This window comes from Lagopus leucura, unplaced genomic scaffold (assembly GCF_019238085.1).
Source record: "Lagopus leucura isolate 7727_CA_CO unplaced genomic scaffold, USGS_WTPT01 Super-Scaffold_760, whole genome shotgun sequence".
Lineage (NCBI taxonomy): Eukaryota > Metazoa > Chordata > Aves > Galliformes > Phasianidae > Lagopus > Lagopus leucura.
Window position 1 is genome coordinate 5,261,850 of NW_024962257.1, and position 20,557 is coordinate 5,282,406.

Here is a 20,557-nt window from a genome sequence, read left to right on the forward strand (position 1 = left end):
TCGGAGACAGTGACCGGCTCTCGTTTCAACAGCAGATAATTGATGAGAGGAGGAATAATGAAAAGAGCAACAGACAAAAGCAAGTGCTAAATCATAGGAAGGAATAAAAGAAGAAATTGAACATCAGGAGCCCAGTGCTTGGCAGAGAGAAGGGCTCAGGTTTACAGCACGATGGCAAACCTTGCATCTGCAGGGTCAGGTGGTGACACTGCTGCCGCCCTTGGAAGCATTTTGTCCCACTAATAAGTGTTCAGCAAACTCCTTTCACCATCTGTGTGGGGTCTGTTCCTCAGCCCATCAGCTGCCCCACGAGGGGATGGGACTTGGAGCAACCTGGTCTAGAGGGAGGTGTTCCTGCCTACAGCACAGGTTGGAACTGGATATCTTAAAGATCCCTTTCAACCCAAACCGTTTCTATGATTCTATGAGCCACATTCACAGCAATGTGAGCTGTTTTTCCCCCCACTGATTTCCAGCTCACCACCAGTTTCCAATGCTCCTGCTCATACCGTGATGCCCCTGGGCCTGGTGAAAGGAGGAGTGATGCACCACGATGCCTCCAGCTCTGCACCTATCTATCTTACAAAAAAACGGTTAAAATTCCTCTCTGTGTGCCAGACAACGTTTTTCCGCTCAGCTACTTCTGGTATTTTGGGTTGTTTGGTGGCACTGTTCTGGAGATGGAAGCCATCTGCTCTCTATCCGGGTGCTCGGGGCTCTCAGCAGAGTACAGCTCTACCATGGGAAAACTCCACGAGGACTGCCTGGGCTGAAAAGAGGATTTCTTTTTGTTCCCATTCCATGTGAAACGGGCTTGGAACCACACAGCAGAAAAGTAAAAATAAAGCAGCAAAATGGGCTTGAAAAAACAGCAGCCACTACTAAAAAAAAAAAAAGCAAAACAACCACCCAAACTACAGCCCCTGCCAAACGTATAAATTGCAGAAATTGTATTTTTCCAGTCATTTCCAAGGAATAATTTCTAATAGAGACGATGTTTTTATTGGCTGGGGTTCTCCTTTCTCTTCTTAACAAATAAAAATAAAATAATCTCGTGGGTGAATTTATTGTGCCTGGAAGCACGGCGCTAGCAGCCCTGGCTGGAGCCCAGGAAAGTGCCCAGGCACCACAGGGATACATTGCTGGGCAATTTCTCATGGGTCCCTGCAACTGCGTGCCAGCTCCAGCCATAATTCATATTTGCTCAGTGTTGTTCTGTGGCTGAAAACACTGCTCTGGATGATGGCATCCCACTGAGGACATGGGCACAGACTGAGAAGTGAGGGTGTCCCAGGTGATTCCCCTGTTGGAGCTGGACCATCCCTATGGATGAAAGAGCAGCAACGGTACATCACTGGAAACCCCAAAATCCAAGACACAGAAGGTTTTTGCTGTCCTTTCTCTGCAGGCCCTGGATTACAGCATCAGTCTGAAACAGCGACAGCAGTAAAGCGCCAAGTGGAGGGAGCTGGTGTCTCATAAACAGGTAAATCTGTGATTATCCGTCCTCCAGGCCTGGCACGCTGGACAACACCAAAAATGGGCTTAAATCTTTGGGTTTGATCCCATGAGCTATTAACAAAACTTGATGGTTTCCTGTTGCCGGTCTTCTGACCAAAAGAAAACAACCTCACTATCACGGGTAGCAGCAGACAGCCTGAAAGACACACTTCAAAGCTCCAACATCGAACTGACAAAGAGAACTGCATGTTTGTCTGAAGCACTGGAACTGAAACTGACCCGGGGGAGTTTGCTGTGCTGTCTGCGGATGTGCCAACGTGACGGGCAATGAATCCCAGCAGGATGCTCAGGAAGGTTGGTTGGACTTGATGATCCTATTGGTCTTTTCCAACTTTCATGATTCTATGATTAATTCTATGGTTGTATGACTGGTGGGGTGTGTTATTCAAACACGCTCTTAAAAAGACCCCAAAACGTACGTTTTTGTGGTGAGAAGCATGCGTGATTTCCATGCAATGCTGCTGCATTTTGCGTTGAGCAGAGCATGGTTAGAAAGTGAGTGAAGAGCAATGAAATTAGTGCTTTGCAAGGGTCACTCAGCAGACAGCTGGTATGGCAGGAAATTATTTCATCTTGTTGGTTCATCTGTCAAATTGGATTTAGGAGACAAGCAGCTGAAGCCACTCGAAAATGGATTTAGGGACCACTTGAACTTCCTATTGTGGATGAACCCAATTTTCTACTACGTGACAGCAAATCCTCCTTCATGGTGTTCTACCAACGATGGAGAATACCACGTTTCAAACCCTGAACTCAAAGAGACCGAGAGACCTTAAATAACCTAGAGGAAAAAAGCAAGTCCATCCCAGGCAAGAAGATCTCTTCTAGAATAGATCTCTCCCCTTTCTTTACGGGAACTTTGCTATTTAGTGGGAGATGGGAGTTACTTGCTTCAGAGAGTTCACAAAAATGCTAGAAATCAGCTACAAAAATTCAGCATCCCAGGTATAAAATCTCCCTTGTCCTTTGCTAACACTACTAATAATAATAAATGATGTCCAATTTCACATTAAAAAAAAAAACAACCCAAAATCAATGAACTTGCCCTCGGCAGCAAGAGAAGAGGACATCAGAAAGCTTAAAGCTGAGCCCTCCAAAGCCATGCTGATGGTTACTTACTTGGGACCCTGTTAATGGCTCGCAGCGGCCGCAGCACGCGCACGGTGCGGATTGCAGACAGGCTGACGTTGTGTCCATCCAGAGAGTACTCCATCATGCTGCAGGGAAAGAGAGAAGAGGTGTCAGGGCATAGGATGCAGCACGAGCACGAGGCTGTGGGATGGGGGAGCAGCTCCTGATGTGCTGTTGGTATGGGATATAATGGATATTCCCACCTTCGAAGGGCTGCAGACACTCATGCAAGCAGCATGGTGCATGGACAGCTGACAGGCATGCACCTGGGGAGCTTCTGTTCAAGCAGGACTTGGCACAACAGGGAGCTGCAAATAAGGGACACAGAGCTGGGGCTCCCCATGGCTCACCCTTGCTGTTATCTCATTGTGCACAGCTCCACATCAATGAGATGTTCTGATGGTACACCCCCTGCCCTCATCCTGGTGCATTTTCACACCAGCTTATCCATCCTCCTATGACCAAAGTGTGAATAATGAAGCCAAAAAAACAACTATGAAGTAGTTTGGTTCTCATTTTATTATTAAGAATAAGGAACATTTTATTTTTCAGGCTCCGTCTCCATTTCACATAAATATTTCTCTCCCAGGCTGGGAAGGACATTAAGTTTAGTCAGTTTTCTTCTTTTATAGCAACGAGTGGCAAATGTGGGTAGTGTTGTTTTTTAATGGGGTTATGGCTAGTTAGCACGGCTGTAATTACAATTTATGAGTTTGACTACAGGGAAGCACTTGTAAATATATCACAAATCTCTCACCATGTCTGTTCAAACAACATAACAGCATCAGAAGAACCCTGCAAGTAAGCTGCTGGATACCATAAGGAATGAGCATTTAAAAAAATAAGAAAATCAACAGATACAGGAGAAAGGCAGAACTGCTGTCAGAAGAAGCTTCGGTGGAGAGATTTTCAGGTTAAGCATTCTCCAGCCAGGATGGACCAAAAATGGTTACGTACCATCAAGAAAAAGTTGCCATACTTCCTGGATTTCAGGCAACAAAGAAGAAGGGTTTGGTTTAGGGCCAGCCTTGCTTGGGAATATCACTACCTGGGTGCTCCTGCACTTCTTATTTGGTGCCTTGCTCCGCTCTGCTGAGTTTGCCTGGGAATATCCAGATGTTTGCTTCTCTGTTGCCTTGGAAAGAAGCTTCTTGGTGTCACCTCGCAAAATCCCTGCTATGACACAGAGGTGACTTTGCACCTTGAACCTTACTCTGTGCCCAGCAGTGACTTGGGGCTAGCTATTTGATAACCTCCCAGGGGTGTTTTTTTTTTTCCCCTGGAGCAGTTAACATTTCTTTATAAATCAAAACCACCTTAAAGCTTGTCTGTAGGAACTGAGCCCAGCATGACGAACAGACACAGCACAACACCAGACCTTACACCCAACATGAGCAGCCAGAGTGGGGCTGCTGGGACCACCCAGTGGAGATGCCATTCCCCACCTGCACCGAGGGGCCCAGAGCCAGCACTGGAAGCAGCCCTTGCAGGAATAGGGACAGCACTGTCTCAATGCATAGAGCTGAAGCCTGAGCCTGCTGGCTGGCTTGGTCCCAGCACAGCACACACACACACGATTTATCAGGTGACTGAACATGTGGGTTTTGCTGTAACTGAGACAGTTTTTGAACTCCTAATAGCATGTGAAAGGAATACGGACTGCTCCATGCACCCACGTGCTTGTTTAAGGGCCAGCTCCTGGGGCTTCACTTGGAGTTTCAATAGTGCTGAAGAAAGATGAATAATCCAGGCTATGGCCTAGGAAACAGCCTTTCTGACTCCAACATTCTGGATTTCCATGGCATTCCACTTAGGATTTCAAAGCAAGTTGCCCCCTGTAGCCATCTTGATCCACCTGATTGATGGTGATGGGTTCCAGGTTGGACCTGTTGCAGCAAAATCAACTCAAGCCTTCATGGAAAAGTCCAAGGATCCTTTGCCAAGGAGAAGCTTGGGGTCCTGACTGCACATTGCACTTTTCAGCCAAGGATACCTTGGAAAACTCCAATGGAAACTTGCTGGAGTTGGATGTTAGGGATATGCATGGACTAGAGGTGATTCCCCACAGCCTCTGGGTAGTGGGAAAGAAGAGGCACAGCCTTTGTCTGCTGCTGTGAGCAGCTCCTACTCCTCCAGCTGTCAAGATAAAAATGTCCAAAGCATACCACATGAGCCTGCAGCACCTCCAGGGAAGGATGCACAAGAAACATCTCTGCTTTCAGCCTTTGTAGACAACATTTTTGATGCTTGGGAAATGCTTTCAACTTGGCTGCTGGACAGACCCAGAGGTTGTGAGCTCCATTTGCTCTGAAATTTTCCAGGGTACATTTCTCAGGCGAGCAGAACATGAAAGGGCTTTCAGTGCTGGAACAAACTTCAGACACAATCTGTTGCTAGAGGCAGAAGATATGTTTATTTTGTAGTTTCCCTGCTCACCCTCCTTTCTCTTTGGTACACTTGCTTGTCAGCCAAATCAGCTTATTTAAGGACAGCAAATAGGACAAACAATGCAGGCAGCTCTGTGCAGCACTTCTTATCAGAACTGCTTCATAAGAACTGCAACACAGCCATCCACTCTTTGGAAAAAGCACCTGTTATTCCAACTGTGTTCCTTGCTATATGGCCCAAATATACTCAAGTACACTGCCATGACCTGTTTGATGGCTCTGCCTGCCCATCAGGAGAGCTCAGCATAGGGTCCTGTTGGTGCTTTGGTTATGAACGTTACGTTTCTGACCCCACGTTTGCCCCACAGTCACAGCCCCACTCTTCTACTAAATGTTCAAATGCTGCTGCAGCAGCTTGGGAAATTAAAAATAAAAAAGAAAAAAATTATTATCAACGACTGCTGTTGTTCTTGCTGTTCTTCCCTAGGCTGAAACCTCACACTGGTTCAAAGCAGCTCTGCTCAGGAGGGCTCCTGTCTGATTCAAGCCTGTAAGGCCAATCCAAGCTGTACACCAGACAAATAACGTGGATGAAAATGCAACTCTCTAAGAGCAATTAAGATTGTACATTGCTAATGTAAGGGTAAAAATGGCTCAACGTATTACAGGAATGTTCTAATTAACCCCAGGCTAGTCATTATAAAGCCAGGAACTCAGAAATAAGGCAGAGCTTTGTCATTAAAGCAGTCTATCCACTCGTAGGGTACACTGAGCAGGTAAGAGAGCCTGGAGTTTCTAAAATCCATCTATTTATAGAATAAAGTTTTAGACTTGCCAAGTTTTCAGTTCACACAGTTGCAATTTTGCAGGAGCTGATGTCAAAAGCAGACAGATCTTCCTGGGGTGATTCCACAAATAAACTGTATCTATTTATTAACACATCCTACACAAATAAGCAGCTGCGAGAGACGGTATATAAACATAAACCAACAGAAGTTTACTGGAGACATGTGCATGCACTCGTAATTTGGGAGGATCAGCAACAGCAGCTGCTAGTCAACTTCTGGAGAGCCTCTCGCACTGGGATTTCAACCTTCTGAAACAGATTTCAGGCTTGATTCCCCTTGTTTGTCTAATTTCTGCCTCTGTCTCATTCTGATGATACCACGTGGCAGGAGTAGGACTGAGCTGCCCTGTGCTTTCTCCATCCCTTGTCAAGATGGAAACCTTACCGTGAGCACTGGGTTAGATCAGCACAAACCTGGTTTGACGTTGGCCAGAGGATCCCTACTTTTTTTTTGCCCTGACAGCCACGCTGCACTCCATAACCTGGTGTGATTGCCAGAGGTTAAACCAAATGAGACCTATGGGACTTGGTTTTGGCTGGAGCTGGGAATCATACACAAGATGTAATGAAAACCAGCCAGGACAACCTACAGATTGGGTTCCCTGGCGTTTTCTGGCATTCACGTCAAAGGCAACTTTATGAGGTTTTGTTACTGACCCTGCCATCACAATGAAGAAGTCCAGGCGATTCCACGTGTCTCCAAGGTAACACTTCTGCCCGAAGATCCCCAGAGCCACCATCTTGATGACCATCTCCACCGCAAAGAAAGCGAAAATGAAGTCGTCAAATGCCTGGAGACCAGTAAAAGATTATTACAGTCAGTTCTACTGTGCTCTCTTACCATGGAAAGGGAAAGCAGGGGCACTGTTTATCCTGGCAGAGGCTGCAGGGCTGGGCAGTGGTACCAAAGTGCCACCTACTGAGCTCAGAAACATGACCTACAGCACTTGGTGGGTGATGGCAACCCCTGGGCATAGCTTCGTGCTCGGTCTGTTGCCTGTAAAGCGTGAGCATTAGTCTCTGGCATTGCCATTTGAAGGCCTAGGTGGATTATTGGTAAACATGACAGTGCCCACATGGAAGCCAAGTTCCCATTGTACACCAATGTCCATTCGCATGGCCTGCGTGAGCTGCACCTTCTCTGGATATTACCTTATCCCTTGATAAACTACAGTTTCACTCCATTATTTCACTTCGTTTAATAATTAGCATCCAAATGTCACTATAAAGGAGTTAAGGTTTTTCTACCTCATATTTTGGCTTCTGTTAACTCCTGCAAGCTGTGGCAGCACAAAATAGCAATGGCTTTAGTCACAGCCCTTTTCTGCCTGCAAACTCTCTGGGATAACACTCTGTTTTTCACAAATACACTCAATACGTTGTAATCATTCAGCCAGTACCAGGCTTTGAAAGGAGAAGGAGCTGCTGGGAAGGATCCCAGTCACCTCCTTGTAATGCTGGGACACTCAGAAGGAATTAAAGCAGCAGATACACATTCAGATTCAAATGTGTTGCACTACCATGTGTCAGGGTGACAGTGAATGCCCAAGTGTGTCTGACTGCAGAAACCACCTCCACGTGTAGGGATTTCTGGTTATCCTGGGGACATGATGGGTCCCAGCTCAGGGCCAGCCTTACCTCCAGGATGGTGCAGCGCTCTGACTGGCACTCCACGTCCTCGCAGGGCTGGAACATGCCCAGGGTGACACAGTTCAGAAGGATGACCAGCATGCTGACGTGCTCGAACCAGGTGAGAGGAGGCGTTAAGGAACACATGCATTGCCAATAGGAAGCCTGGGAACCGCACAACTTACACGTTACAAACCCTATGCTCATCACACAAACTGAAAACACCCCTTAGCATCCCAGATTTGCTAAAATCTGAAGTCCACCCGAAGTCCTCCACACCACCATCTGCTGTATTTTGTGCATGCTGAGGGCAGCCCTCTGTCCTCCTTCCATAGCAGAACTCATTTCCAGAACTCAAGGGTTTTTACCACCGAGCCACCCCAAAAGTTTGATAGCATTAACTCTGTCATTGCCAGATGAAGAAAGACCAAACAAAATGAGTGAATTCAGGCATCACCACCACCATAAAACAGCTTGCAACCCATTCTTTGCTCCAATCCATAGGGCTGCTTCCCTTATTTCTATCTCACACCAATAGAATGGCATCGTAACACAGCTGTCTCTCCCCTGCACAGTTTCTAAGCTTCATGGAGTCCAAATTAAGCTCTGCACCATGACTGAAGATGAAAGCAAAGCCAAGCCATCATGACCAGGACGAGTTTTGGCAAGGCCAGTCATACTGGCATGCTGCAACACAGAATGTAGGGCACAGGGTGCTCAGCACAGCTTTAGGGAAGGAAAGGGTTCAAGGCTGTCACCACAGTCACCAAAAAAAAGACTGCATTGTCTTGCAGGATCCACCAGTGTTCAACATTAATAGTTACAGCACAGTAAGTGGTGATTTGCATCACTGCAAAACAGGCCCAGAGCTTATGGTTACTGCTGTTGGTATAACTATTAAAAATAATTAAATAAAAAAAAAAAGGTTCTGGGGAACTAAACAGGAGTTTCACAAATTAAAGATGAATGAGAGAACTGTTCTTGGGAAAATAATTGGAAACACCTGTGTATGAATAAACCTTTATGCTTTCAAACACACCAGTGAGGGATCATGGAGAGGGAAGAACATAGGCATTGTCTCATTTCTGATAACGAAAAACTGCCTTCTTTGAATCTGTCTAAAACGGACACACGTGGAATAAACCAAACAACTGAAACAAATAAAACTGGGCTCCCTCGATGGGAGCTGGAGCAGGTGAGCTTCTGGCCACAGCCCCAGAGCACTCGTGTCTGCAGCAACACCAGCACTGGTCTGTTTTAATTCCTCTCTCCCTTTGACTTTGTTCTGATTTCTGACATTTTTAGGGGCTGTCTGGCTCCCCTTTCCTCTCAGCTAATTAGGAGCAGAGCAGTAATCCTGCTCCACAGAGAGAACAGCTCATGTCAGACCCAAACAAATCCTCACCCATGGCCACGTCCTACTTACAGTATTTGCATTGCTTGATGGGATTCGTGTGGATATCCCTGTAAACACAGCTCCTGGACTGTTCCCAGGGTGCCTGCAGCCGCATTCATTCCACTTACATATGTGGATTATTTTTTTCTTTAAAGAAAGAAATAAAAGCATATGGATTTTGAACCATAAACGAGTAAAACCTGTGTAGCATGCTGATGAATGAGGTCTGCTTCCCCTGGAGGAGAACATAAGGATCTGTTTACTCCAGCCTTGCTCCTCCACTGCAGCAGCGATGGGGAAACACTGAGCTCACATCACCTGCACTTTTCCCTACAGCAAGAATGAATGAGGCTTCAGAATCACTGTCCAACATGGGGTGCTTGCTCTGTTCCTGTTCTCAGTATGCTCTCTGCCATCCCAACCTCTGTTTTCAGCAAAGCCAAACAAGAATTAGGTTTTGTTTTCCATTAGAAAACACTGATTAGTCAAAAGTGAATCAACAGCATGGACTGGCTTTGACAGCCACACTCCATCAGAATGGAGTTTTTCAGATAAAACAAAGAAAAGCCTGTCCCCAGGAAGGCTTAACTGCTGCCGAATGGAGACTTCAGGAGTGTGGGCAGTCTGTTTGCTGCTCAGATCTTTCTCACCCTGGTGCCAAATCACTTTGTGAGCCAGGGTCAGCCTCCACCAAATGGCAAAGCTGCAGCAGCAAGAAAGAAGACAGAAGAACTTTGGCTACTTTGGAAGAAAAGGCTGAGGAGGAGCTGTGGGGAGTAGCTCTGCTTTGGTGGGAGAATGGAGCGGAGGAGGAAGCAGTAAGTCCCTGCCCTACTTAATTTTGAATCAGATTAATGATGGCGATTTGCTCCCTAATTTGAAAGCAGGATTACCCCGAGAGCTCTGCCCTAATGGGACTAATCCTCCCTCCCCCTGGTTTGCAGATATTCAAGGCTCAGCTCACTCCCTGCTTCCTTGCTGCTAACATTAGCAGAGCCCCCAGCTTTGGGACTCAGCCCTTGGCCAGTCAGAGCCCCCCCAGCCAGTTTTCTGACTGCAAAACTGGTACCCCAGGCCATGGATATCACTGCTCCAGCATCATCCCCTTCAGAAGCAGCCAACTTTGTGACTCTCAGGCTTGAAAAAGATGCAAAGGGGAGATGCAGATGAACCGCTGGAGGCAGTCATCGCAAAAGATTTGCTTAATGTTTCATCCTTTGCTGCACATTCCAGGATAACAGCATCCAAAGCGAATCTGGGCCAAGCTCACATAGTTGCACATGCCCTTTTGCTAAAATCTAACCCTGTGTTTACAAGAGGCAGCACAGAAATTAGGCCCTGCCCCATTATTCGTGTTGGTACCACCTGCTGCTAGTTCAGGGGCTGGTGCACACCAGCAGCTTTCATGGGGTTTTATCAAAATGACCACCAGCAGTGGCTTGAGGTTGGAGAGTGCTGGTTGCCCAAAGATGCCCCAACATGGCCACATCTTCACGTCAACACATGGCTGACCTCAGCCCCATAGCAAAGAAATAGAAATGAATGACTCTGCTTCATTGAAAAACCCAAACACAAACCCAGCCTCTCCCAGCTCCTTGCCCCATAAACTTCTGATTCTTGGCACAAAGAGAGGTGCAGTGCAGAATGAGCGGCAGTGATGCAACTTGGATCTCTGCTGCGTGCATTTCGTCCAGCAAAATGATGTGGAGAGTTCCTGTTTCTGGAAGACTTCACTGTACTTACACATTTGCACAGTGTTATAAGGGGATTTCTTGGCCTGCAGGCCAAAGTCTTAATATTTCCTTTAAAAATCTGGAAGCCTCCTTCAATAGAAAAATGAAAGGCCTAAAAAAGAAAATGCTTGTCTAACCAGAAAGCAATGTTTTCAATACTCACATTAAAGCTGCCCAGGTTCACTGCCAAGTCTGCAGCCCCAGGCTGCATTTCAGTGCCTTTCTCCTCAAAAAAAAAAAACAAACCTAAAACATAGAAAACTCCAGGTGTGGGCATGGGAAGGGCTCAGTCATCCCCTCACACACTGCTCTTCCCCTCCCTCGCCTCACCATTAAGATAATCTCTACCATCCATCCCTCGAATTTTAGAAATATTTCTGCAATAAACACAGTAAAACCATAGTGTCACAGCAGTGCCATAGAGCTCCTTGCTCCATCCCAAGCCTTGTGATGAAGGAAGTGCTGCTTAACCCCAGGGGCAGGGGAAGCTGCCCTGGCTCCAAACTACAGTAGAGCAGTGGGAGCCCAGTACCCAGCACCAGCAAAGCAGTGAGACAAGCTCATCGTCCTTACTGTTTTCCCATAATCTTATTATTTTTAAGCCAGTCAGGGGATTTTGGAGACTTAACCCATTATTTGAAAGGCCTGGATCTGATGGCATTGCGATTATTGCTGTTACCATATCTGTACGTACTGCACACAATGCTGAGGAATAACACACAGCAATAAAAGCCAAGTTATAGTTACAAGGAGAACATATGTTTACAGAAGCAGCAGCCAACTGAAGTTTCAGCTTTTACAGTCTAAGATGTGACTAATGCACTAAATATACACATACACACACACATATATATATATGCACACACACATTTGTGGGATGAGGATTTTCAGAGCAGTCTTGGAGAGCTGAGTATGCAATGCACCTGGGGATGTAATTCCTGTGTTGCAACTCCACAGACTTACTTTCCATTCAGTAACAAGGCCAGCTGGAAGCCAGGTTGCTGCTCGCAAGCTGCCGAGCCCAGCATCCATCCCTGGCAAAGGACTTTGGGGAGGTTGGGATGCTCGGACCCCACCATGTGGATATATATTGGGATGGCGCATACAAAGCAGCTACCATAGGAGACAGCAGCATGGCTCTGGAGCAGCGAAATGGTTACAGGAATCATAGAACTGTAGAACGGTTGGGTTGGAACAGACCTTCATGATTACAGAACTATAGGATAAGAAAATAAGTTGGGTTGAAGAACTACAGAATGGGTTGGAAGGGTCCTGTAACGCTATAATGGATGATAATATCAGGATGGCAATCTTTAGCTACAGTAAATGAGAACAAGCCCAAATGCAGCAGCCACAGATACAGAAACAAAGGAGAAAGAGCTGCTTACCTTTGGAAGGCCTCAGGTAGGCAGGGATTTCCAGCAAGAGATGCTCCTACCTCTACTGCCAACCCTTAAATGAGGTTTGGGACGGGGTGGATCCTGGCTGTACCCATCCAGTCATTCAGGTGCATTGCACACACCTGAGCTCCCCTGGGTTGGCCCTGCCTTCCCACCAGGTGCTCAATCACTGCTTCAGACCCTGACTCAGCAGTGCCACTACAAGTCCTTACAGCCCCCTGAGCCCCACCCCTGACATGGGTCCCAGGTCAGGCAGCCCATGGCCCCATCCAACCTGGGAAACAGCAGCAAGCTGTGGGAACAACACTTCCCATCACCTCACGCAACCAGAGACAAAAATAGCTTTAAAAATCTGCAATATCCACCTCGTCATTTATTCTAAGCAATGGAAAACAGTCCAAACTCAAATGGTATTTGGTAAATAGGAGCAGGAACAAAAAATGAAGGGGAAGAAAGAAAGGAACTGCGAGAAAAGTGACTCAGAACAAAAATCCCTGGGGGGTGCGCTGGCTTGGGCTGGCATAATTTTTAGGAACATTCTTGTTTTTAAAAAGTTGATTGATTAAAGCTATTTTTAGTGCTCATATTGCACTGGATCATTGGAGTTCATTTACTTATGACTTGTAGAACAAAATGAGGCAGCTGCACTTCAGAAATATATACCTCCCTAAAAGCACCACAAACATACGGCCCAGGAGCAATATTTCAGCCTCAAAGACACCAAGTTGGCACATGTCATTGGAGATGGGCTGACCACAGGGAATTCTTGTTTAAGAAAGCATTAGCTTGAGTTATTGGAGCAACTGCACCCCATTTGTTTGTTACAAAATGTGAAATAATCACGAGACACCAAAAGGACGCAGAGCAACACGTGTGAAAGCCAAGTGATTGCTGTAGGACATGCCTTTCTCTCCCAGCGTAGGGATAATTCACAGCCAGAGATCGGGAGCACTGATGCTAGGCACAGCTCCCGGCCTTGGCATCATTGGATGCTCTGCATACAGCAATCTGAAGAGCATGGATGCACAGTGCCATCTCAACATCCCCACATTGGTTTTGGCATGGTGGGTTCACTGGAAATGTGTTTGCACCAAAGGCATTTTCTCTGAAAACACCAAGAAGCTGGCACTCGTCCCATCAGGAGGGTTGCTCGCATCCACTGAGCCACTGCTGAGAATGGGCAGCAGCAGTCCTCAAATCCCCCCCCCCCCCCGTGCTGACAAATCTTGGTAATGGCTGTAGTGCAGAGATCAAAGCTTGTTCACAGATCATTCACTGGCAGTAAAAGGAGGATAAATCCATCTCATTATGCACCTTAAATCATTCACCTTGCTCAAGCCAATCTTTTGGAGCCATAATGAATTTAAAAGCAGTTAACTCTAAGTCCTTGTCATGTGTCATTTGTCAGACAGCTCCATTTCCCTGCCTGTTGTCGTGGTGCTTGGAGGCTGTTATGAGCCGGGTGTGCAGCAGTGGGGGATTAAACTCCCAGCTGAAAGATGACATGGGCAGGAAAGCACCTTGAGGGGTGCATGATGGATGCAAAATTGACCTCCATCCCTGGGGCTTTCTGAGAGTGAAACCGGGGTCGTAACACAACTCCTTCCTGCCTTGTGCATCCCTGCCCTGAGTCCCCTAGGTCTCAAACAAGCAGGGAAATCACTGAATCACCAAGGTTGGAAAAGACCTCCAAGATCACCCAGGCCAACTGTCCAACTGTACCACCAAAAAATGTTCCTCGCTAAACCACGTCTTTTTGTACAGAATGACAGAACCATTAAAGCAGGAAAAGCCCTCCCAGATCCCCAAACTGTACCCATCCTCATGTTCCTCAGTGCCACATCTCCACAGTTCTGGAACACCTCCAGGGATGGTGACTCCACCACCTTCCTGGCCCTGTTTACTTTTCACTGCTCTTTCAGATAAGAAATTTTTCCTAATATCCAACTTAAACCTCTCCTGGTGCAACTTGAAGACATTTCCTCTCCTCTTAAATCAAAAAGATGTGGTTCCAACCGCATTGCCCACTGCCACACGCATGGGGCAAATCCTCTCTGCTAGCTGTAGAACGTTAGTGCCTGCCAGTGCCCAGGGCGATGACAGCAAGTGGACTGAGCACATCATTGGGGCATCCTGAAGTGCTGTGGGATGCCCTGGAAGGAAATAAGGTTGTATCAATTGAATTGACGTTGATGGATGCGCGCCATGGGCCTTGGGAGCAAAGCACAGTGCCGGCAGGAGCACACCAGGAGGGCTTCTTCCTGCTGTTCCCACAGCTCATGGCAAAACACCTCCGTCATTCCAGGCTGTTATTCCCGATGGACCATTTACAAAGATCCCAGGGCCAGGATGGAGATCGAACCACACCTGCTTCACCCTGAACACACCCAAACATTCTATGCACACATCCCAACCTGCTCACCCACCATATCCACTCAAGCTCCTAAAACGGCAGCATATCATGCTCACTATATTCCCAGCCATCATTTTCCCAAACAAGGAGCCAAGGGCTGAAACACTGTTGTGCCTGGTCCTCTCTGCCTGCGTGACTCACTTGATTAAAATACACATAAGCACCCATCTCGGCGGCAAGCAATCAGAGCAGGTAATTGCCTGAGAGTGATGGGTGTGTGGGTGAGCCGCCGGGATCCTGGGGGAAGAGGGTCAGTGCAGGCAGAGAGCTGCAGCCGCATCCCCGGGGGTGGTTGAGTGTCATGGCAACGGGGGGATGCTCGGAGGATGCTGCCGGGTTGAACCCTGGCTGAGCACTGTGCAGAGGGGGGCTGCAGACAGGGGGTGGGATGGGGCTCTCCACCCACCTGCTGAATCCTATGGGGCAGCAGTGCTTTGGCTTTCTGGAGCTTGCTTTCTGGCATAAGTGTCGTTCCCACAGAGGGACACGTGGGTGGATTCAGAGCAAATGCCCACAGCTCTGACAGGTCTGAGCTGAGCATTACTTCCTCTGTTCTCCCCAGGATACTGGGGAATTCACTGGAGGAGGAGGGAAAGCAGCCTCCTGTGCCCTCGTGCCCTTAGTGCCCATAAGCCAGAGCTGTCACTGCAGGGCACTGCCAGGTGTTGCCAAGTCCTCCTGGGGAAAAATCTCAGTGTGAAGACGAAACAGCTCCAGGGCTGCAATTCCCATGGAAACACTTCACCTTTGCATCCCATTTGCAAAGGTCCCTATAGGGAAAGGCATTGCTTCCAGTCTGCGCCCAGCTGTGCTGCTCCCTGCCCAGAAAGCGCTGTCCTGGGGAAGTGAACTCAGCTGCAACCTTGAACACAGAGAGAAGAGGATGACTTTGTTTTCTGTGTCATATCTCCAGCCAAGGAAGAAATGCTTTACAAGAGAAAGCAAGCAAATAAATTAAACGTTGCAGAAGCACCGTGTGGTGGGTAAGAAAAATCTCCTTTTACAGATGGGAAATGTCAGCGCAGGAGGAGGCTGGAGGGCTGCAGAGCTCCTGCCAGCCCTGCTTGTAACCCTGCAGTGGCACTCTGGGCACACAAAACAGCCCTGGGAGATGCACATAGGTCCCAGTGGGTGTTAGGTGGCTCACACACCATCCGAGCCACCCCTGGACAGAATAACTGGTGCCATCCAAATGGGGACAGCAGGACAGTGTGCACTGCTGGGCTGATAGCCAGCACTTCTTAGCAAGACCTCCCATGTGGGAATGTGGCTCTCAGGCCAAGATTATTGAGTGAGTTGCTCAGAGCAGGAGCATCCCAATAGCACATACCCCCTGTGCTTGCTGTCCTGGGCAGGAATTCCCTCCAACAGGAATTGCAAACCTCCAAGCAGTCATGCTGCATGGGGCAAATGGTGTCTTGCTCTGACCAAACCCAAACCTTCCTGCAGGTTGCTAATGGCAAACAAAAGGCTAAAGGATAAAAAAAGCTGTAAGAGAAACAGCTGTGCTTTTCCTTCCTCTGTCCTCTGCTTCAGCTCAGGCACAGCTGTGTGGGACGGAAACAAGACACATTGCAGCCCAATAGCTCTGGGGATAACAGGTTGCTAAAGGCACAGGGGTTGAGAAGAATTTCTGGAGGTCTCCCTCTGCTCAGCACCAGCCCCACAACCCAGCACGGGATTGTCTCAAATTGGATCGAAACCCAAACCCTGCTGACCAGGTTCTGCCAACCTGGTCTTTGGGATGGGATGAGCACAGACCAAGCATGGTGCCTCATAGCAGGACTGAGGGCACATTCATAGAATAACAGAACCATTAGGGTTGGAAAAACCCTCTCAGATCGCCAAGTCCAACCTCAACTCATCGCACCATGCCTGTTCACCACATCCTCAGTGCCACATCTCCATGGTTCTTATCACCTCCAGGGACAGTGACCCCACCACCACCCTGTGCAGCAGTGCCAGCACCTGAACACTCTTTTGGAGAATAAATTTTCCAATTACCACACATGAGCCTCCCAATGACCCTCAGCAGCAAACAGCAGGCAGAGCCAGATGAGCCTGGCTCTCCACTAATGCCCCACACAGATCAATTCTACGCTGGGGAAAGAGAATCAAAAGGAACAGAGGCATCGAACCCACCTCTGCAGATTCCAAGTGCAGGATTGACTCCCTGCAGACCTCACAAGACCAGCAAAACTCTGCTCGAAATTCCTTCAAGCAAGCTTTTGGAAGCATATCAGCATTAATAACAGAAACTGCCCTTCTTGCCTCACATGGTTAATGCTACCACTTGGCTGCCACTATCAATATCAATACAATGCTGCTGTCCATGTAAATGTCACTCCATAGCAGTAATGTCAATGCCACGGTCCCCAGGGTCAATAAACAGCGATACCAAATGTCACCCTGCCAGAAAGCATTGAATAATTGGGAAATGTTAATAGAAAGGTAAAAATCAGGGAGGCACGTGGGACAGAAGGTTTGTTTAGAGGAGGAAACAAATTTCACCATGGAGCAGAGCATTGACAGGTGCTGGATTCGGTCCCACTGCTGCAGTCTTTGTGTATCACCATTGCTGCAGGCAGGGGCTGCCCAGCAGCCTGTAATGATTGCATTGGGTACAATAAGGGTAACTCCTGCAAGGAGCTGGCAGAGCAGAGAGCCTTTCCTTTTCCTTTTTCTTTTTTGTTTTTTAACCGACTGCAATACTGAAAAGAGAAAAAAAAAAAACCAGGAGAAAATAAAATGAAATCCCCAATCAAACACGCTTCATGCTATACTTGGATCCATGGCACATTCTTCTGATGAATAGGGGTAATTATTTTCCAGAATAATTTAAGCAGCTTTGATTCAAGGGGCAGTTTGGATTGACATTTAAATTAGCTCAACTTTAAAACGAGCTGTATGATCAGCTGGTGAATTTCTGTCTACTGCTTTAAATAACTCCATGTCCCATGGTTGCAACGTAATAAAACCCCAAATTACAAGAATCACAGGATGCAAAAGACCTTCATCATGAGGGCCAGGAGGAGCTTTGCTTTGGGCGGATGATGGCAATGCCACGAAGCAATGCAGGGTCCCTGTGCAGTCAGGTACACTGTGGGGCAGACACACTGCAGTGTCTCGCAAGTTTAGGATGAGCATGGAACAGGCAAACGGGGGAATATGACATCAATTGGGCAGAATGGTGATTTTGTAACAAACTGCAGCCCTGGATGGACGGCCCCTCTGGCCCTGCAGCACTCATTGATCACGTCAGCAGTCAGCAGCGACGTCAGCACAAAACCCATTGATTCTCCACTCTTCTGTTCCGGTAGAAATGTTTCACTAGGGGCGTTTTGGCAAGGCTTGCTGGTCCTCCATGAGCTCAGTGGGAAAATACCCTCTTCAGCTGGCTCAGCTATCAAAGCAGGGATGGCAAAAGGGGATGGGAAGAAACGTAGTTATTCTGGTCTGTGGTGATGTACCTATTTGCAACATCAGTGGGCAAACCCAACATGCAAGCATCTGATTAATTACTCTTACGGTAGTGCTGAAAATGGGATTTGTGCTCAAGTGCAAAAGCAGACGAGGCAAATCCAGGGAGCTCAGCCCCCCCCTGCCCACAGCCCTGCAGGGGCTCACTCCTGTCAGCCAAGGATTGAAATCCCACAGTGGGGCAGTGAACAGTTCTAGGATGGGGATGATGAAATGGGAAGGGACAGAAGTCCCTGAAACAACTGCTGAGGGACATGGCTGGTGGGCATGGTGGTGATGGGTTGGGGTTGGATTTGGGGATCTTAGAGGTCTTTTCTTTTTTTTAACTTTAACGCATTATTTTTTGACTCTGTGATTCTGCAGCTATCTGCATTCTGCAGCGACCCTCACAGCCCTCACTTCTCTCTGCTCACCCCTGTTATCTCTTACTCCTGCCTCCAGCTGGAGCATCATCAAAGCAAATAGACAGTGGATCTGAGATGCAGCAGGCAGAAGGAAGGAGGAGCACTGGCCATCCTTTGGGCAGAGGGGACACGAGCCAGTTCTCAGCAGCTTTTGGACCACACAAGGCTCAGACACACAGCCACCAGCTCAGACCTCACCCTCTGCATGACTTTGATGCTATCTCTCTCCTTTTTTTTTTTTTTTTCCCCTCCCTTGGTATAAATCAGCTTCAGTTTTGTCAATTTCAGGGTGGGGGATTTTTTCCCTCCTACCCCACTGCGCTGAGCAACAGAGCCTGGTTTTGCACTGACTGCTGATTGCTGTGGCGCACACTATTTGGAGAGCAGATTCTGCACCCCAACCTTCTCGTTACAATAATGGTGATTAACACCTGCACTGCTAACAATGCAGGTGGGATGGAAGCCAAGGGATGCTGCTGCAGAGTACCCTCTCCTTTACAGCTTGATGCACCCTGCCCTGCAAACCCTGACCATCTGCAATGCTTGGAGAGGCCTTGGATTGATGTGGGCATGCAAGGAGCTCAACTCACTGCATAAATCATAGAGTCCCCAGCAGGACTCTTTCTCCTGCATTATTTTTCCATTTAAAAGCCATCACTCAGGGCAGCTCCCCATGCTAAGCAGCACCCAGCGTTGCCCTGCTGCTGCCTGGGGAGCAGCCCCATCCATCTCCTGTTCATGGCCAACAAGCGAAATTGCTCTGTATCCTTCCCAAAATGCATGGAATGAAACTGAGATCTATTTTAACAGATATTCAAAAGGATGCTGTCAAGTAGCTTAGATCCAAAATGAGGGATTTTATAAACAAACCAAGCAAACAAAAGACTTACAATGCTTGATATTAATAGAAAAGTTGTTGGGCTGCATTTTTTATTTTATTTTTAAACAGCAATAAAAGAAGGCTTTTTAAAAATTCCCCCTGCAGTGTTTGCAATCCAAACAAAACAGCATTACCCCAACACATGAGGAATGAGCCTGAGGAGGAGTGGGCATTGCAGACAGTGGCTCCAGGGTGGTGCCACAGAGCATCATTCTCATTGTCCCCATCATCCCATGTCTAGCCATGAGGATGCACAGCCAGCGGGACAAAGTCAGGACAGGAACAAGCAAGGAAATTCTGTTTTGCAAGCATGAAAAACATGGGAGCATTTCTCCCCTCTCCTAAGCTCAGGGAGCAGCCAGCACCCTTGTGCTTCCACGAGGCCCTGCTTATCAGCAGGTTGGATGGGTTAGGAAGAGTCTGACTTTAGGAGGGAAAGCAGGATAGAGAGGAAGGAGAAGGAAGGATGAAGATCTTAAAGGTCCTTTCCAACCCAAACCATTCTATGGCTCTATGGAAATTGCGCAGCGGTGGGGATGCAGGATCCTTGACATGCATAGCAGCTCCTGTGCTGCTGGGATGCAGCTGGGAGGGCAGCAACTTCAGGGTGGGCCAACAAAGCCCTAAATCCTGGCCCAGGCACAAGCCCTGAGCACTGGGAACATGCAGGCGTCAGCGTGGACGTGGGCTCCCAGCACTGCAGATCACAACAGGTCTGCCAACTGCTGTCATAACAAAATCCCATAGCATTCCAAGCATCGCGAACAGAAAATCCCCAAAGCACTCCCCACTGTTCTAAGTCAAGCTTAATATTGCAAAAATAGGAATAAATAATAAGAAATGCACTTTACCAGGAAGTCACAGTTTTACATTGCTCCACGATCTGTCCCAGCAGAACGCACTCCATTCAGACCTGAGCAAAGACCAAACTAACTACAGCACAGCCTGGTCAGGAGCAAAATAAGGCAAACCCTCAACACCTGCTACAGCTCAGTGAGGGCATTTCTGCTGGAGAAAACTGCTCCCAGCTGAGCAGAGCAGCCCACGGGCGGCTGCACTGAGCTCAGCCAGCTCAGCTGCTCATAATTGCTTGCCTGGGGCGGATGCTGGCACCGGGCACTAGCTAGGAAGGGCTGAAGTTTTATTAAAAAACTCATTTTTCATAAAATTGGAGATTAAACTACTAATCGTACTCTGCTGTTGTATAAACCTTTTTGTCCTCAGGCTTTAATAAGTTTTGCAAAGGAGAGGAAGGTTTATCAGCTGCGTCCTGGTGGCAAACAACCTGCGTGCAGCAGTTCTCCCAGCCTGGGGAAGCCCCCAGCTCTCGGGTGTT

The 20,557-nt window shown here is 47.7% G+C and overlaps 1 protein-coding gene across 2 annotated transcripts in view; it reads right to left on the reverse strand.

Annotated features, from left to right (window-relative positions):
* Window positions 1-20,180, reverse strand: part of CACNA1H (calcium voltage-gated channel subunit alpha1 H) — a 121,872-nt gene extending 101,692 nt beyond the window's left edge. Inside the window, exons 1-5 of one of the 2 annotated variants that reach the window (XM_042864868.1) lie at window positions 20,073-20,180; window positions 10,808-10,870; window positions 7,525-7,680; window positions 6,544-6,677; window positions 2,641-2,738 (exon numbers count right to left, since the gene is read on the reverse strand). In XM_042864868.1, the coding sequence (XP_042720802.1) occupies window positions 2,641-2,738; window positions 6,544-6,677; window positions 7,525-7,680; window positions 10,808-10,855 (436 nt within the window). In that variant the 5' untranslated portion in view covers window positions 10,856-10,870; window positions 20,073-20,180. Of the gene's footprint in view, window positions 1-2,640; window positions 2,739-6,543; window positions 6,678-7,524; window positions 7,681-10,807; window positions 10,871-12,032; window positions 12,059-20,072 lie in introns of those variants that run through there. The other variant, XM_042864869.1, reaches the window with a different exon arrangement.
* Window positions 20,181-20,557: the final 377 nt, after the last annotated feature.